General features: G+C 39.5%; 1 protein-coding gene and 1 non-coding gene across 2 annotated transcripts in view; one reads left to right on the plus strand and one right to left on the minus strand.

Annotated features, from left to right (window-relative positions):
* TBC1D9 (TBC1 domain family member 9) overlaps positions 1-17,310 on the minus strand; it is a 126,354-nt gene that overhangs the window by 54,418 nt on the left and 54,626 nt on the right. Inside the window, exons 2-3 of the mRNA XM_063107336.1 lie at positions 16,287-16,397; positions 4,238-4,356 (exon numbers count right to left, since the gene is read on the minus strand). Coding sequence (XP_062963406.1) covers positions 4,238-4,356; positions 16,287-16,397 — 230 coding nt within the window. The remainder of the gene's footprint in view (positions 1-4,237; positions 4,357-16,286; positions 16,398-17,310) is intronic.
* LOC134386714 (small nucleolar RNA SNORA48) lies at positions 12,561-12,688 on the plus strand. Its single transcript, XR_010024536.1, has one exon. It is a non-coding gene; the product is annotated as a small nucleolar RNA SNORA48 (small nucleolar RNA).

Consider the following 17,310-nt stretch of genomic DNA (forward strand, 5'->3'; position numbering starts at 1 on the left):
CAGGGATTCCTACAACAGCTTCCCAACTGGCATCCCATCAGGACACTCTCCACACTCTGACATATTTTATAAGGCCCCTTTTTGAAACAGAGATCTGACTATTGCATTCCTGCCTTATAAACTTCCATATGCTATCAGTGAAAGAGAAAAGAAGTCCACAATGAACCTCATGCCATAGAATCTCTTCTCAATCTGCCCAACACAACCTTTCCAGGTTTGGCATAAACAACCACATTCCCTGTGAAACCACCCCAACCCTAAGTGGAGTTTGAGCATTCTCACTTCTATGTTTTCCCTTAATTTCTATGTTGGTGGAAAATATTTTGTTTATATATCCTTCTATAAATGAGTTCCAAAGATAAAGACAGTGTCTTCAACATTTTTTGTTGCCAGTATCTAGCACCTAAAAGATATTCAATAAAATAATACTAAATGAGTACATTTGGGTACTTCAAAAAGTTTATGGAAAGATTTGTATTACCTTTTAATTCTATTTTCCCATGAACTTTTTGAAGTACCCACGTATGCTGTTTTTCCAAATTAGAAGGTATCTTAAGGAGTCTGTCTTAGTCTTTATTGTATAATCCAGAGTTGCAGTTTTCTAAATCTAAAATTGTTTCAAAGTTAGTGATGCTTGAGAAATTCAGTACCAAGTTGCTGACTCCTGTTCTTTTGTCATACAGGATGGCAGTGTGGCTGGCACTGGGAGTAGCAATGTACTTCCCTAGGAGAATATCTAATATAAGGTTGTTTTCCTCTACTTTTGATACTACTCCACTTCCAACATAGAGATGTGAGCTCCATGAAGGCCAGGGTCAATCAGTTTTGGCCCTGGGCAACTCTAGTCTACACTAGTCACTTCAGACAACCAGAGGCAGCGTGAGGGCATGGGACCTCTGGGTGGGGAAGAGAAGTCAGCTCAGAAGAAAAAGGGATGGAAAAACCTTTCCCCGTTAGTTGGCAAATATAGCTACAGGCTATGTGACATTTCAAAGTTGTCAATGCTTTTACAGGGGAATCAAAAAATATATAAGAATGAAAGAAGAAATGAATATGTGAAAGCAACCAAATGAGAACCCACTAATAAGAAGGGCAGTGGGGTCCCCAGACAATCCCAATGACAATCATCTCAAAGTAAGCCTGGAGATCGACAAGCAGGCTAACATTTGCTCTTCTTCTGGACCACTGGAGTGGGGCTCTTACCCAAGATCAAAATAGGGAGAATATTAGAGGGGAGTGATGTATAACGAACCAAATGGTACCTGTATGTTTTGAGTGGAAAAATATTGAGTTCAGACTATACTAAGGATCTGCTAAATACCACGTTTCTAGAATGCTCATTTATACTTTAAAAAGAAAATACTTTAAATATGAAAGGATTTATGAGGATATAGAACTGAGAAACATCACTCTGAAACACTCTGGGGCCTAATATACTAGTATCAACAGACCAGACCATGCCAGCTAATTTGGACAACAAAGCTAATAGTGCCCACTCCCAACTCTCCCACCTTTAAGAAAAGACAGGGTCCAGAAGGCAGAACATTTTCTTAGTTTGCTGTAATTTTCTAGCCAGGTCGACTGGATGATGGAACAAAGGGACGGAATATCTCCTTCCCATAGGTTCTACAAGTTCTACAGAATGTAAGTAGGTCACTTCTGTTCTAGGCAACAGCTCCTCGTAACTTTGGAAAATTAATACAATCAAAATATGTGGGATGTCCAATATAAATTTAAATATACAAAAGGATATCGACAAGTAATTCACAAAAAGGAGAAACTTAACTTAGTAAACATGAAAAATGCTAACATCATAATCAAAGACAGAAAATTAAAACATTAAGACACCAACTTTATTATATTTGAAAAACTATTTAAACAACTATAATGCTGAAAGCAAGCAATGGTGTAGTCACGCACATATTGACAATATCTACTAAGGTCCATTAAAAATGTTTAAACCACTTAACCCATTAATCTACCTTTTGTAATCTATCCCAAAGGAAAAAAAATACACAACCTGTGGAAAAAGTTACATGAACAAAAGTGTTAACTGTATTTTTGTTTGTGCCTGCCCCCCTACTAGTCTAGAAACTAAGATGACTTCACAAAAGAGAGGAGTGGTAAGGTCAATTACGCAATAATATTCACTTATTAAAATAATAACTAATAGTTGTATAACATAGTAGATACCGGTCAAGGAAAAAAAGAGCAGAGTACAAAATTATATGTGCAGTGAGACTATTATTATGATAAACATGCATATCAGAAGTCTAGAAAGAAATACACAGAATGCTATGTATGGTGTTTGGATTATGGTTGCCTCTGTAGTTAATTATTACATTTATAATTTATAAAAGTTAATTAGATCTCAAAACAAATAAGTTTGTAAGTTCCCTTAACTATTGGACAATCTGTTGGAAAGCTTAAAGCATCATTTGCACAAAAATGACATTCTTTTACATATAGTTGCATTAATAAAAATTCCCTCTTCACAACTGGTTTCAGGGAAATTGAATCTGACATTTTTGGTATAATGCAAATGGTGAGAAAAATGGCTATTTGACATAATTGGCCCTTGTTTTACATGTTTATCTATCTGTCTGTTTGTTTATTTATTCCTCCTGGCTACTGTCACTTCTAAGTTTTGGTTTCTTCCTACAGCTCTTTATTTGTGCCAATTTCCCAAAGATGACAACATTTGAGGGAAGACCGTGAAAGGTAACTGGGAATCTCCCGTGGCCTCGGATGGAGATGACGCTTCATGTCTCTGTGTCTTCCCTACACCAGCTGGCTGGCCCCTTTCATCCGGTTCCTTCTACACAATCAAACTAGTAATCCCCAGACCCTCTCCACTTATATTACTTGCAGAAATTCAGATACATGACTTAGAAATAAAATGAAGATGTTATTGTAGTGGATTGAATTATGTCTCTCCAAAACCTTCTGAAGCTTGAATTGTGTCCCCCAAATTTTGTGTATTAGAAACTTCACTCCCACTGTGACTGTAAATAGGGTAGGAAATCCTATTATGGTAACTGAAAGGTGGGGCCTTGAAGAGGTGATTGAATTGTAGGACCATGCAGTAGTGAATGGATTAATAATGGTGGTCAGGGGCGTGGTTTGGAGGGCTTTAAAAGGAGAATGCACGAGGAGGTTAGCTCTCTCTCTCTCTGCTTCCATCATCTTGCAATGTGAGACCCCTGAGTCACTGTCATCTCCACCAGATAGATTTTGGACTTCCCAGCTTCAGAAACTGTAAGCAATAAATTTCGTTTTCCTATAAATCACTCAGTTCTGAGTATTTGTTATAAGCAACAGAAATGGACTGATACAGTTATAAAATTGGGTGATCTTTTTCACTATTCTTCTAATCTCTTTAATAAGGATGGAGTAGAAACTTACATCATAGTCCTTGAAGCTGTGATAAAATATTCATTTTGAGGAGCAAGGGGTGAGAGTAAAGAGGTTGATATTATGTGTGTGCTATTGTACTGCTCTGTTCTCATACATTTTGAAAGGTCCAGTTAAAATTGAGCTCTCTCCTTCAAAAACATCAGACCCTAAAGAACAATGAGATTCCATTCATATTTCTTCACTTCTTTTCCTAATTATATAATTACTACATGTTCATGTAAACATTTATTAAAGTAGAAGAAATAAAATAAAATTGATCATTCTGTGGAATTTTAATTGTAAGAAAACATCTGACAAAACACCCCAAGTGAAAAATGTTCTATTTAAAAAACAGAACCATATATTTTAAAAACATTAATGTCATAAAAGACAAGGAAAGACTAGGGAAATTGAAAGAGACTAAAGATATGAAAACTAAATGTAATATCTTCCTAGGTAATGCATCCTGCACTGGGGTGGGGGGGTGGGGAAAAGTTATAAAGGACATAATTGGGCCAACTAACAAAACTGGAATATGTGCCAAATATTATAGTATTAATGTTAAATCTATTCATAATGTTAAATACTGCAGTTGATACCTGTAGTGTTATTTAATAGAATATCCCTATTCTTAGAAAATACAAACAAGTATTTAAGAGAAAATTCCTCTCAGAGAGTAAATGAGCACATGATACAGCAAACGGGGTAAAATGTTAACAGCAGGTCAATCTGGGTAAAGGCTACACAGGTGTGTCTTATACAACTTTTACAATGTTTCTGTAAGTCTGAAATTATTTTTAATTAAAAAGTGTTGGGGTTTTTATACCCCCTAACAAACTACCTGTATCTTTCCTCTCACAAATGTGGTGATATCGTTCTCATTTTCAAAGATGGAGAGCGTCTGCAGTAGATTCTGCTCAAGCCATTCCCAGTGTTCAGTGATTTCTTTCCTGGAACCACCTGTACAAATGCAGAATTGATAATAGTAAATGTCAGATTTCATGCCAAAGATATTTAAAAAACTATGCTCACTTCATTGATATTCAAAGCCATCAAAGGAAACTATCATTCCAAGAGCTATGCCTTTAAATGCTCTCTCCTCCAGAGAAGACACACACAAGACATTTAAGTGTGTGAAAACCTAAGAATAAGTGTTGTGTTAGTCAAATCTCCTCAGCTGAATCCAAGAACTTTGAGGACACTGTTTCAGACTGCAGCAACATTTCTCTCGTTCACTCTTCTGGCCTGGGAGTTCACACTTGCCTCCCCCTTTCTCCCTTCCAGAGCTTGAACTTTACACAGTGCCACAGACCTTGTTGGGATGCTAGGTTATAGTTGTTAAGTTGCAACATTATGAGAGCTTTATCATGCCACTGGAGATCTGAAGTAACCATCTCCTATAATGGGCAAAAAATTATCCTCACTCACTTCAATTATGAATGAGATGTGGAAATGGACTATCGCTAGGGAACGGCAGCCTGCCTCTCACTAGCACAGCTGCCTTGAAATGCAATGGGATGAGGTCATCCTCGCAGCCTCCAAGCAAGCTGGTCAGTAATCACTGAGGCCTATGTCACCTCACCTGGCAATCTCAAAATTTAAATAATCCTAGCCTTGTAGCATATATAATTGTCACCTGCTTTCTGCTCACAACTGCAGGGGATGTTGTCAGGATGTGATTACAAAGATACTGGAATAAATTCTCTTTATGACTGTTAAGGATATTACAGACAAGGTTTTTAAATAAATCATCCATATGTCATATATATGAACTGCATGCACTACTCATTTTATCAGCACCGCACTCTACCGAGTGAGCCACAGGCCGGCCTTGCACTACTCATTTTAGAACTAAAGAATGATTCTGTGATTCCACTGATTGACTCTCCAGGCATCTTCTTAGGTTTCCAAGTTATCTTTTAATTGATTTCTTACAAAGTGTCCTTTCTTTCTGTTCTTTGTCACCAGTAATTCAAGATATCCTAGAATCTCACTGTGATTCCTGACAAAGAAAGGCAGAAGACACAAATGTATCTGCAATTATACTCAGAACTGTGGTAGCAGAACTAAAATCTCATGAGAGAGGTGTGCCTGAGAAATTTCAGATCTGTTTGAGGAAAGGCAAAACAAAACAAAACCCAAGTTCATTTTCTTTTACTTTAAACACCAAAACTGCCTACCAAGGATGCTTATGTAGAGGATAAAAAGCAGATCGGAGAGCAGCCCAGTGAAAACACTAAAGAATAGATTGTCTGCTCCTCTTCATGGGTATTTTTCATGGCCCACTCAGTTGGGGCCATAGTCAGTCACGTTAAAAGCAATGGGATGACTCTTAACGACAATGTCACGGCAAGACTGGAACTTAGGACACCTGGGTCTGTCTCCCTCCTGCTCTGACATCAGTTGGTTGGGTAACTTTAGACAGTTTGCTTAATCTGTCTCAAATTTGTAAAATAGAGATTGTATTGCTAGGGCTAGGGCTCACAGACCCCTCAAGCCCATTGTACACAGACAGGGTCACAAACCCCTCACATGCCAAGCTGGGGCACCAGACCCCTCACATGCAGGTCCATGCTAGGTAATTGGGAAAGATCCCGGGAGCCATTGGCAGAGGACACGAGCTCAGTCCTCAGCAGTAGCAGCAGCAGAAATGGTGGCCTCTCGGGGCATCCCGGGCACACTGGCAGCAACAGCTTGCAGCAACAACCTCCAGCAGCAGCAGCAGCCTCCCCGTGCCCCCCCACCCCCATATCCTGGGGGTGGGGGCGGGGGGCTCCATGGATCAGAGCCACTCATCCTTTATACTTGAGTTCATAGCCCGGGTCACCTGGGTGCACATGTGCAGTTACATTGGACAATAACCAAGGAGCACCTGGGCGCACGTGCATATTTATATCAAACGCTCAGCAAGATTCTGAACATCTGAGGGGCCCTGACCATTTTCCTTTACTTTCCCTACAGAGATGAATTAAAAAACCAACCAAACAAAAACAACAAAAAATCTTTACCTGTCTCAGAGCAATGTTGTGAAAATCAAAGGGGATAATGTCTACAGATACACTTTAGAAAGCAGAAAATACTTTTTAAATGCAAATTACGATCCCTATTTGGAATTTTTAGGGAATGAGTCATTTTGGAATTTGCCAGAGAGCTTTAAAACATTTTAAGCTTAAAAATTTTAAATACTAATTAGAAAATTTTCTTAAACATACTGAGTAACCTTCCTTGACTGTAAGCAGGTCACTACCATAACTAGCAGGTAACAGATAGAGCTCTGTAGAAAAAAACTCCAGTCCTGTGCCCTCCACTCCCTGTCCCATTAGTGCTTGTTGACAGTGTCTAAAGTACTGCACCTTAGGATGGTGGCACTCCTGGGGACCCAAGGGACTGCTGAGCTTCTGCAGACACATCAGACATAATTCCCAGCCTGTTTTCCTCTCATCTGTCCCTGCCTGCATTGATCACAGCCTTCCAGATGCTGAGCCTTGGCTCATGCCCTCTGGCTCACACTCTGCCCTCTACCAGGCAGTCATACCGAGTACTGTACTTTTTAGAATCCCCGTTACACTGGTCATAGAATTCAACCCGACCACCTCAGCTCTACCTCACTATTGCTTGGTTGTCATCAGTAGAAAAGCCCATCAACTACATGGCCTAGGGCAGAGAAGGTGTGCCCTCAGCTTTGCAAAGGCTGCCTTCCAAGTTTTCTTGATGCACATATTCACATTGTGTACCTCTTACCACACACACACCCACAGTAGGAATGGTGTACACATGCACTCACTCATTCAACAGACACACAAGGTCCACGTGGCTGAGCGTCTCTCCCACTCATCTCCAGTGTCATCGGAGTATTCTCGTACTGAAGTTCCGCTTTTCTATTGTCATTGTTGTTTCCTTGCCTGTTGCCTTCTCTGCTGCCCCAGGCCCTCCTGCTCTTCACCCTGCCCACTGTCCCTCTGTTCCATAATACCACCTTCCCCCACCCAGGACCATTTTCACCACCAGCTCTGTTCTCTACTGCTCGCTGCCAGTGATGTAATACCCACACTTCTGTCCTCGTTTACCACCACTGGCCCCCACTCCTGTTGCTGCTGCTTGTGCTGTTTCTGTTCTGTCCTCTATCTCCTGTTGTTTCTCCCACACTTATCGGTTTCATGTGAAAAGGCTGGGCTTTTACAATCATCACCAGCCTCTCACCGCTCCCAGATGCAGGAGAGGTGACGGACCGTAAATCTCACTATCTTCAGGTCTTCGGTTCTTTCAGTTACTCAGTGCTCCAGGCCTGCCTCTGTACTACCAAAGAGGTTTTGGAGGTTTCTCCTGGCTACGTCCAAACCTAAGATTCCAAGAGTTCCGGATGACTAGATTTCAAATAAGGGAGAACTTTGTATACCATTACATATAATAATAATAATAATAAAATAAAAACATTATCATCATACACTATTTGAGGAAAAGAGAGACAAATGCCATCAGCCGACAGTACCTTCCAGAACTGTAGTACAGATTCCTACCTATACCCAACAGACACTTTCCAGGGAGAACAATGTACCTTTTACACTTATATTTACTGTGTACCATATTCTCTGAACACTTTCCTAAATATACAAGGAATCAATGAGGATACGTATTCTGGCTCCAGGTTCTGGGGATTAAAAGTATGAAGATACCTGTAAGGCAGGACTGTATTAACCTCCCCAAAAGACGAGACAAATTCTAAAGATCACAATCCAGTAAAAAAATATTTCTGGAAGCAGGTGGCCACTTCTGTCCACTTTGCAGCTCAGAACAAACGGTCCAAGTTACCTCTCAGAGATAACAGAGCAAATGTCCTGTTAACGGTTTGGGAGCAACTGTTGCTTTTCTTGGACCACTCTTTAGGAACCAGCGAGATTTCAAAGGAAATATGTTTGAATCCTAAATGTTCCTCAAAATGGCTCCTTCATGTCTTAAGTAAATAAGTATAAGTGCTGCAATAATTGAGGTCTTGGAACCTGGTGGTGGTGTTACTGTTGTTTAAAGTGAGATAATATGAAGCTATTTTGTCATGACGCTGAAAAGGGTACGGCTTTTTTACCCAGTAGTTAGAGCAAAATGTATTAAGGTGCTCTGAAGAGAAAGGAAGGGCTTGGATGTTACTTTTCCGAGTAGGACCCAATTACAGAGACAAGGCAGGAAAAACAAGCTGAGCCAACTATGGACTCAGCTGGAACAACAAAGAAAGCTGGTGTCGGGTATGAGAATCCTTAGGAAACCCAAGGTAAGGCATTCTGCTGTGGTAAAAACTAAATTAACACTTGATGGGCTTAAGGTTATTTAGACATTAGTTTCTGAAAAATGATAATCTTTTTCATTCAGAGTGGTTTTTTAGAATACCAGCCACGGGCCCCATGTACATGTCTGGGCAAATCTTAAATGATATCTATGATGAGAGAAAAAGATTAAATCACCCTACTCTAATTTCTCATCTAGTTTGAAATCTATGTTAAAGTACATGACATCTACTTGAAATAAAAAGAAAGAAGCATTAAGATGGACCCACAAAATGATTCTATCGGATCTGTCCTCTGAAGATTTAGAACAAAGGCTTAAGGCCTGATAGATATTTGGCAGATATTTCTTTTGTGATGCGTGATTAATAAGATGTTTTGGTTCTGAGACTGCAGAACCTGAGAAAATCCTGAATTCCAGAATAACTAAAATAGTAAAATCTCACTGATCAAATGTGTATGTATATGTGCAGGTACATATTTGTATGTGCATATAAAAATAAAAACAAGATAAAAATCCACTGAACCTCATAAAAACACCCAACCCAGTATTTTCAGATTCACAGCAGGCTATTTGGATCACTGAGCTGATCCAGTCCTCAAATGAGTAGCACTTGAAGCTACTTAAGTAAAGGGAACAAAATGAAGAAATTGTCTGTTTTATGGTCTTATCCAGATACAACCTTAGCCAATAAAGATGATTAATTTCAAAGTTTAAAAACCAAATGAAGGCAAGAATAATACCCAATGCACTGGAGTAACACCTACCTATCCTCGTATTTACAAAACCACCACTGTACTTTCTACGGCCAGTAAAATTACAAACTTGTATTTGGAGAGGGCAAAAAACAAAATCCAGAAATAATGTTGTAATTTTAAACATTTTTAGAAAAAAAGAGAAATCAACTTTTTCAAAACTCACATCTAATTAAAGCTATAATTACAAAAAGGTTAAATAAGATGATAGTGATAATATTCTCTATTATTTGTGCTTTAATTTAGGACACACAGAATGTAATTGCACTGCAATCTTATGAATAGGTCCAGTTATAACACCTTTTACAGATGAGAAAATTGAGGCTTTCACATTTCTATGAAATCAAATCTGGATTTTTCTGGTTCCAAAACCTATACTCTTAATTGCTACACTTAACTGCCTCCTAACATAGTTTATAGGTACGGTTAGTATGAATAGATGTTGGATTATCTAGAGGAATGAGGACCCTGGTTATCAGAGGTGATATTACATTATGCATATCATAGACTTTGATGTCAGAAAGGTACACCTGGTTTCAAATTCCCACAATAACACAAATCACCACAATGACAGCTCTGGGACCTCGGTAAGTTACTTAACCATATTCTGCTTCAGATTTCTCATTTGCAGTATGTAGGTAACAACACTTACCACATTGGTATGTGCTGGAGATTGTCAGATAACATATGTAAAGTTCTTAGCATAGACCTACAATATACACAGTGCTAAACAGTGTATATCATGCTATCACCAGCATGAGCAGCAGAACAAAAAGACCTCATCTTGAAAGGTGATCAGAAACTATTTCTAACTTCTGATGTCAGGACACATAATCAGCTCTTAACTACTGCCTGACATACATTCAGCAGAAATCTCTCTGCCCCAGCACCCTTATGTTTGATTGCCAATGGTATATATTACTGAAGTAAAGCATGTCTAGAACAATTCCTTGTGTAACTATTATAAGATTCTTACATAATTCTGCTCATAATTTCTTATGGGTCATAACAATATGCTCATAGCTTTATAATCACTTTGAGAAACCAGGGTCCCAAGTAACTCATTCAACCTTGGCAGTAAGAATCAGTAGTTGACATCCTTATTTTACTTAAGTACCAATGTACTCTCCTACCAGATGGTGGACATGTAAATGGCTATCTTTCTGGAGGGCAATCAGGCTAGAGATATTAAATATACACATATTCTTTGATTCAGCATATCTGCTTCTACGAATTTATCTCAGGGGGATAATTAAAGGAATGTGCAAAGATTTTGTTAGGAAGACATTCACTAAGCTTGTTCCAAATGCAGTAACAGGCTGGCTGGTTAGCTCTACTTGGTAGAGTTTGGTGCTGATAACACCCGAGCCGAGGGTTCAGACCCCTGTGCTAGCCAGCTGCCAAGGAAAAAAAAATTCAGTAACATTAGGGGAAAAAAATCCCAAATTTTCAATAATAGCAGATTGATTAGATAAGTTACGTTATGTACACAATAAAATATTATTTACCTATAAAATTTGACATAGAAATACATTTCAATGACATGTAAAGTACTTCCAACATATTAAATACAGTTTTCATTTTTATTTGCTTTTAAATAAATCTATATAGTATATATATTTATATATAAATATTATATGTAGGATATACATAGTATATATTTATATATGTAAGTATATAAAGTGTGTGTGTGTGTATATATATATATATATTTAAATCTGAAAAGTGATGATTTGTGATGTGGTATTATGGTTTTTTCTTTTTTATTCTTTTTGTTTATATTTTCCAGTTTTCGCAATGAACATATATTGCTTAAAGAAAAAAAAAAAGCAAGGCTTTTTTGTTTGTTTTTTTAAGCTGCTGTGTTCCCAAGGATACAAGAATAGACTTTGAGGTGCACAGACCAAGAAAGGATTATAAAAATGCCTACCAACTTTCGCTTTGTGTCTATGTCATATGGAAGGCAACCAAGTTACCCAATACTATCTACTATAGAGAAATAGCAAGAGCAGGACCAATTAGCAACCTTTAACTAAACTCTCTGTCTTACCAGCCGCTGACTAAAAGAATGTTTAATCATAAAAGTCAGCATGGTGCCACTTAAAAAGTCCCAGGATGGGAGTAGGGAGAGTTTGAACTTAGTCTGAGACTGAGCTCCACATAACTAGCTCTAACTAGGAATGTGAACTTGGACAATTCACTTGGCCTTTGTATCCTAATGAACTGAGGGGTGGACAAGATGATGGCTGATGCCTCTTTCAGTTCTGAAACTGAATGACCATCTAGGCCCAAAACAGATTCTGGAATGGTAAAGAAAAGGAAAACTAAATCAATGGGCAGCCCAATCAAGGCTCTTCAGGGATGTTATCAGTGAGGTGTCCATCAAACACATCCCCTCCACCCCACTTCCTTTATTAGTCCTGTCTGAAGGTCAGATGTATCCCCAGCGAACTGTCAACAGCTCCTTTCTCTTTGTTTCTAATTCTTCTGAGCTGTCCCAGAACTCCTCTCTTTAGATAAGATCTTTGGAATTACCTGCATTGCCATAGGTCCATGTTCCCACTGAGGTTGTATAACCCTTCTCACTATCAGGACTTTCTAGTTCTTCTAATGAGGAGAGAGACAAATGGGTTGCTTTCTACTTCTGCCCACTGAAGGTCATGGGCAAAAAAGGACTGGGCTCTTTCCTGCCTCTAGGACACCGTGTCCAAAACACCAGCTATTGGGGGCAGACCTGTACCTGTTAGTATCCCAGTGTGAGCCCCAGGTGCAAAACATTCAGTCAATTGACTGGTGAGCCAGGAGAGAATTTTCAGATTATAACCACATCAGCGAAACTGACTGGACACATTCCTACAGTACTGCTTCCTTCACGTTCTTAGAGATGGCAAAAAATATAATTTGCTGCACAAACCATTACACAAAATGCTTGTCTGTAGGCTAGAGTTGCTGGCACAATGGCATATCAATCAAAGAGAATGGTGACTGCATTTGGGGTACTAGCTGAAAGAAAGAGTCACCATTAAGGAAGATTTTCGGCTCCCTCTCCCAATTAAGGTTCTCAATGCCAAGGAAACGTAAACAATCAATTTCTTCAAACCAGTCCGGATAAACTATTAGAACATAATAAAAAGAAGCTCATGAAAATTATGTCTTCTGGTTGGTGTTGCCCACCTCATACTAGCAAGGACAAAGCAATCCCTTGTTTACCCCAGCTTGGCTTTTGGTCAGTGCCATGCCTGGTTCATGCCTTGGACACATGGGAAAAAAAGAAAAAGAAAAAGGACTGTCTCACCAAATCACCAAATAACTCTTACATGCCCCCTGCCTTTATGTACGGTTCATATAGCCAAAGGCCAGGTGATCATTATATTGACAGTAAGTTACAATAGGTCCAAAAGATTCTCTCTCCCTGATTTCATGTGGCTCAAGTCTAAGGCAAATCATACAACTAAGATTTACCATTAAGACTACTGCTGATGTACGGAAAGTGGTCTATGTCAAGACCTGGATGGTAGATGCTCCCTTTAATTCAGTTTCAATTTACTGATGATTTACAAGGCACATGACATAGAACAAAGTTTTATAATCCTATGGATTCTACAGGGCAGTGAATTAAACTCATCCAATTTTCTGCTAAAGTTTTTCTTACAGCAATGACTCACGAAATTAAGAAAATTAAAAAGCTTTCAGCATATTTTCCTACTAAATACCAACTCTGTAGTTTATGAAAAAATAATATTAAAATCAAAAACAGGTTGGCATATCAAAGAAATCTTTTTAAGGTAGCAGCTTCTGCTCTTAAAATCTTCTCATGAAATCACAGGAGTCAGTAATTTGGATTTTAAACAGAAATCGATAAGAAAGAACAATTAACGGGTGAATGGGACTTTCACAAGGGTTGCCACTTCTGTGGAGTCTTCCATAAGGAAATTCTGGAGCTATCTCTATGGGTAATCAATATATACAAAAGCTAAAACCATTCTGGGTTTATTATAATGAGATCATGCAGTCATGACAGGCATTACTTACTGGGAAAATGAAAGTCCATCTCTTAGGGGTATAAATCACGCCATCAGCATTGAAAGCTTAGTGTTCCTTAGGCTTGGCTCCAGCAAATAATTGAGGAATAACTCAGCTTTGTAACTCTGGGTTCTGTCCTATAGGAGGGTTGATAGGAAGATCTGCTTCAAAGAATGGCAAAACCCCAGAAACAGACTGAGGAGTAGTAATGTCAGGCAGTGACATTATAAAAGTGACAAAAAAGGTGATGGCTGTGGGGGTTGAAGAAGAAAGTCAGAGGCACATACCAGCTCCTCAAATAACCATAAACTGACCTGGGAGGACCAGGTAATGAGAGAGCTGAGGGCTCTGAAGAGCTCCTGCCTCCAAACGATCTCAGAAGCATGTGGGACACAAGTGGTGGAACTGCTGGAAGGGGAGTGAGCCTGAGACGAAGTGTCCTTCCCACACCCTCATCAGGTTGAGTGGTTTAGAGGCTCTCCCTGATTTTTAATTTCCTTTCTTTTTACTTCTTCACTTGCTGACTACAATGTCTATTTTAATACTATTCTAGATTGTTTGCCCACTAAATGTGACACTTTCCCACCCAACAACCACATGGCACTTGGGCTTCTGCAGTTCCCATCTGCAGTGAGGGAATCTGCACAAACGGCTGGAACACTGTCTTCCATGAGCCTGAATTCCACTGCTAAGCCTGTCTTCTTCAGTGTCCCAGCTTCCCTCTTGCTTTACCTTTTACCCCCTTCCTCTCACCCAATCTCCATCTTTCACTTTGAGGTGGTTTTTCCAATTCCCTAAATCCTCAAGCTATTCCTTCATTCACAGGAATGTATAAATGATTGACAAAGTCAATTGTCTCTGATGAGTATGTTTGCATCTTAACTGGAATACCTTTTTTCTTTTTTGGTGGCTGGCCTGTACCAGGATCTTGGTGTTACCTTGACCGTGGTGTTATAACACCATGCTCTAACTGACCAGCACTTAACTGGAATACTTTTAAAGAGATATAGCTATAATGTTAGAATTCCAAGTACTACTAAATCCTTGAGTGAGCATTACTAGGGCACTGGAGCTTCCCAGCAGCTTGAAATCACACCCAGATAACTTCCCCTATTTATGTAGAAGGCCAGCCTAGATTCCTGTATTTAGTAGGGCACCCACCTATCAAATAGCACTTGTTCGCACTGGACTATAATTGATTATTTATTTGTATCCTTACTAGACTGAGTTTCTCAAGAGAGACCAAATCTAACTGTCTTTGTATCTTTAGGTCCCAACATAGCACTTCCTACCAAGTAGAGATCGATTTAAAAAATGAATGAGGTCAACCAAACAAGCTCCCGGTGGCCAAAGCTGGAATGATTTGAGCAGAGAATAAACTAGTATTGGATTATAACCCAAGTACAAAATAAATATCCATGAGTCCATAATGACATAAAAAATTGAATAAATTAATAGACAAGAGAGAAGAGGCAAATCTACTGTGAAGAATTTCCAATAAATTATGTAGATACTCTACCCTAAAGGAGAGGGAGAAAAACTCCCCTCTCCTTAAGGGTAGGCTGTGCATAGTGACTTCCTTTCAAAGAGTACAGTTTGAAAAAGGGAAGAAAAGAGTAACTTCACAGCAGAGAAACCTGAAAAACACTATTTTAGGTGGGTGATCAAGGACATCGACAGTCATAAATCATGTTGATAATATATACCCTTGACATAATGGGATGAAAATGGCACTTTATCTCTGTGATCTTCCTCCCAAAAATCCATCGCCCCAGTCTAACCATGAGAAAAACATCAGACAAATTCCAACAGAGAAGCATCTACAATATACCTGACTAGTATCCCTCAAAATTGTCAAGATCATCCAAAACAATGCAAGTCTGAGAAATTTCCACAGCCAAGAGGAGCCTAAATGGATATGACAACTAAATATAACATGGTATACAGGATGGTATCCTGGAACAGAAAAAAAACATTACAAAAAGCTAAGGAAATCTAAATAAATGACAGACTTTGTTTAGTAATAGTGTATCAATCTACATTCATGAGTCCGTAACGAATGTACCACACTAAGCCGCTAATATAGTGGAAACTATGGATGTGCGGGGTGTAAGGGAGCTTTCCAAACTATCTGCTCAAATTTTCTGTAAATTAAAAACTGTTCTGAAAAAATAAAATCTATTAATAATAACAAAAAATCAGTGGAGGCAATTTTTTAAAAAAGCATTTAGTGCCATTGCTTTTCCTACAGTTGTTTTAAAAGCCACATGCAAATAAATAACTGTCAAAAGCTTGGCCATTTTGGAGTAGAGGTTCTTGTGAGAGATCTCATAACAGAACCGCACACCACCATTCAGCACAGCACAGCATTACAGATCATCATCAGGAGAAATAAACAATCCCTGCTCAGTAGGAAGTACTATGCTGGTATATACCAAGTATCACTCAGTACATGCAGGTATCCGCGTGTTCCGCTTCATTTCCCAGCTTCCTTGCGGTGAGTTGAGCCCTCGTGACTAGTTCTAGCCAATGGAGTTGCGTGGAAATGATCTTGCTCCACCCTCCCAATCTTCTCTTGTAAGTTGACCTTGGAGGCTTTGTGTCCCAAAGGGTGTCATTACGGAGGGAAGAGGCCACATGATCTGAACAAGACTTCACCAGAATGAGAAACAAACCTTTACTGTGTTAAGCTACTGAGACTTTGGGCTCTTGTGCTGAAACAGCCAAGGCTAATAACCCCAAAGTAGCAAGTGACTGCATTCAGTGAGTCCATGTTCCTTCTCTTCCACCTGTGAGTTGTTAATCCCAGCATTTCTAACCCAGAATACCACCACTTACCACAGGCAATGGTCCAATAGACCAGAGAGTCTGGTGTCTGGTACAGGATTCGGTAAGGAGCAACCCGGGCACTGGAGTCCAACACGACATCAAGGGTGCCCACCAGGAGGCCTGAAGGTGGGAAAGGAGGAAACAGATAAGGATTTACTTAATACTTTCCCAAGTTCCCAGAGACAATATGAAAGTGTGCCATCTGCTGGATCTCCCAACAACCCCATCTCCCACTGCAGCACACCTTGACAAAATTTCATCTTAGACATGATGATGCTGGCTCTACACTATTTGTTCCAACAGCCTCCAAGGTGTAGAGGATTCATAAAGCAAATGTACTTCACAGGGCCTGGTTTTCCAAAGCCTTGCAGTTTCAAATACTAACCTTACAAAAAACAGGAAAATTTCCCCAGGCTATTTAGTCTCTGTGGTTAGATAAAGAATAGCAACACAGCAAGGTTGCTGGCTCAAAGACAGACTAGTTACTGACTGATATGTAAAGTTACTGGGAAGGTGCTGGAGGGAGAAGGAATGTTTGCTAAATCAAGCCTTTGTTAGTGGATCAATTCGTTGTCTAATAGAATGTCACTGACTTGTTTTTTACTGAATGTTACAAGCTTCTATTGTAAAAACTTGGTAAACTGTACTTAGCAAAACTCCACCTATGTCTCTTCCTGTAACTTCTTGGTCTGGAGAATAAATGCAGGAAGAAAACCCCAATTCGTGGTTAATTTCCCAGAGGGAAGAAATGCCTTGTGCTTGAGCATTCTGGGATATTAGCCCCTTTCTGGGGTGTCTCACTGCTCAGAAGAGATGGGCTTTGAGTAACCTTTGGTGGCTCCGTCACCCAGGGGAAAGGGGGTGACAAATCCGTAGGAAGCAAAGCAACAAATGGTGCCCCATGTGAGGAAATTCTGGGTCCACGGATCAGAGACCAACCTGCCAAGCCTTGGAAAGGAAAAGAAAGAATAGGCCTCAACAAAAGAGGTGAAAAGAAAGAAGGCGTCCGCCACTCATCCCATCAAAAGGGAGG

This window comes from Cynocephalus volans, chromosome 9 (assembly GCF_027409185.1).
Source record: "Cynocephalus volans isolate mCynVol1 chromosome 9, mCynVol1.pri, whole genome shotgun sequence".
NCBI classification, from domain to species: domain Eukaryota; kingdom Metazoa; phylum Chordata; class Mammalia; order Dermoptera; family Cynocephalidae; genus Cynocephalus; species Cynocephalus volans.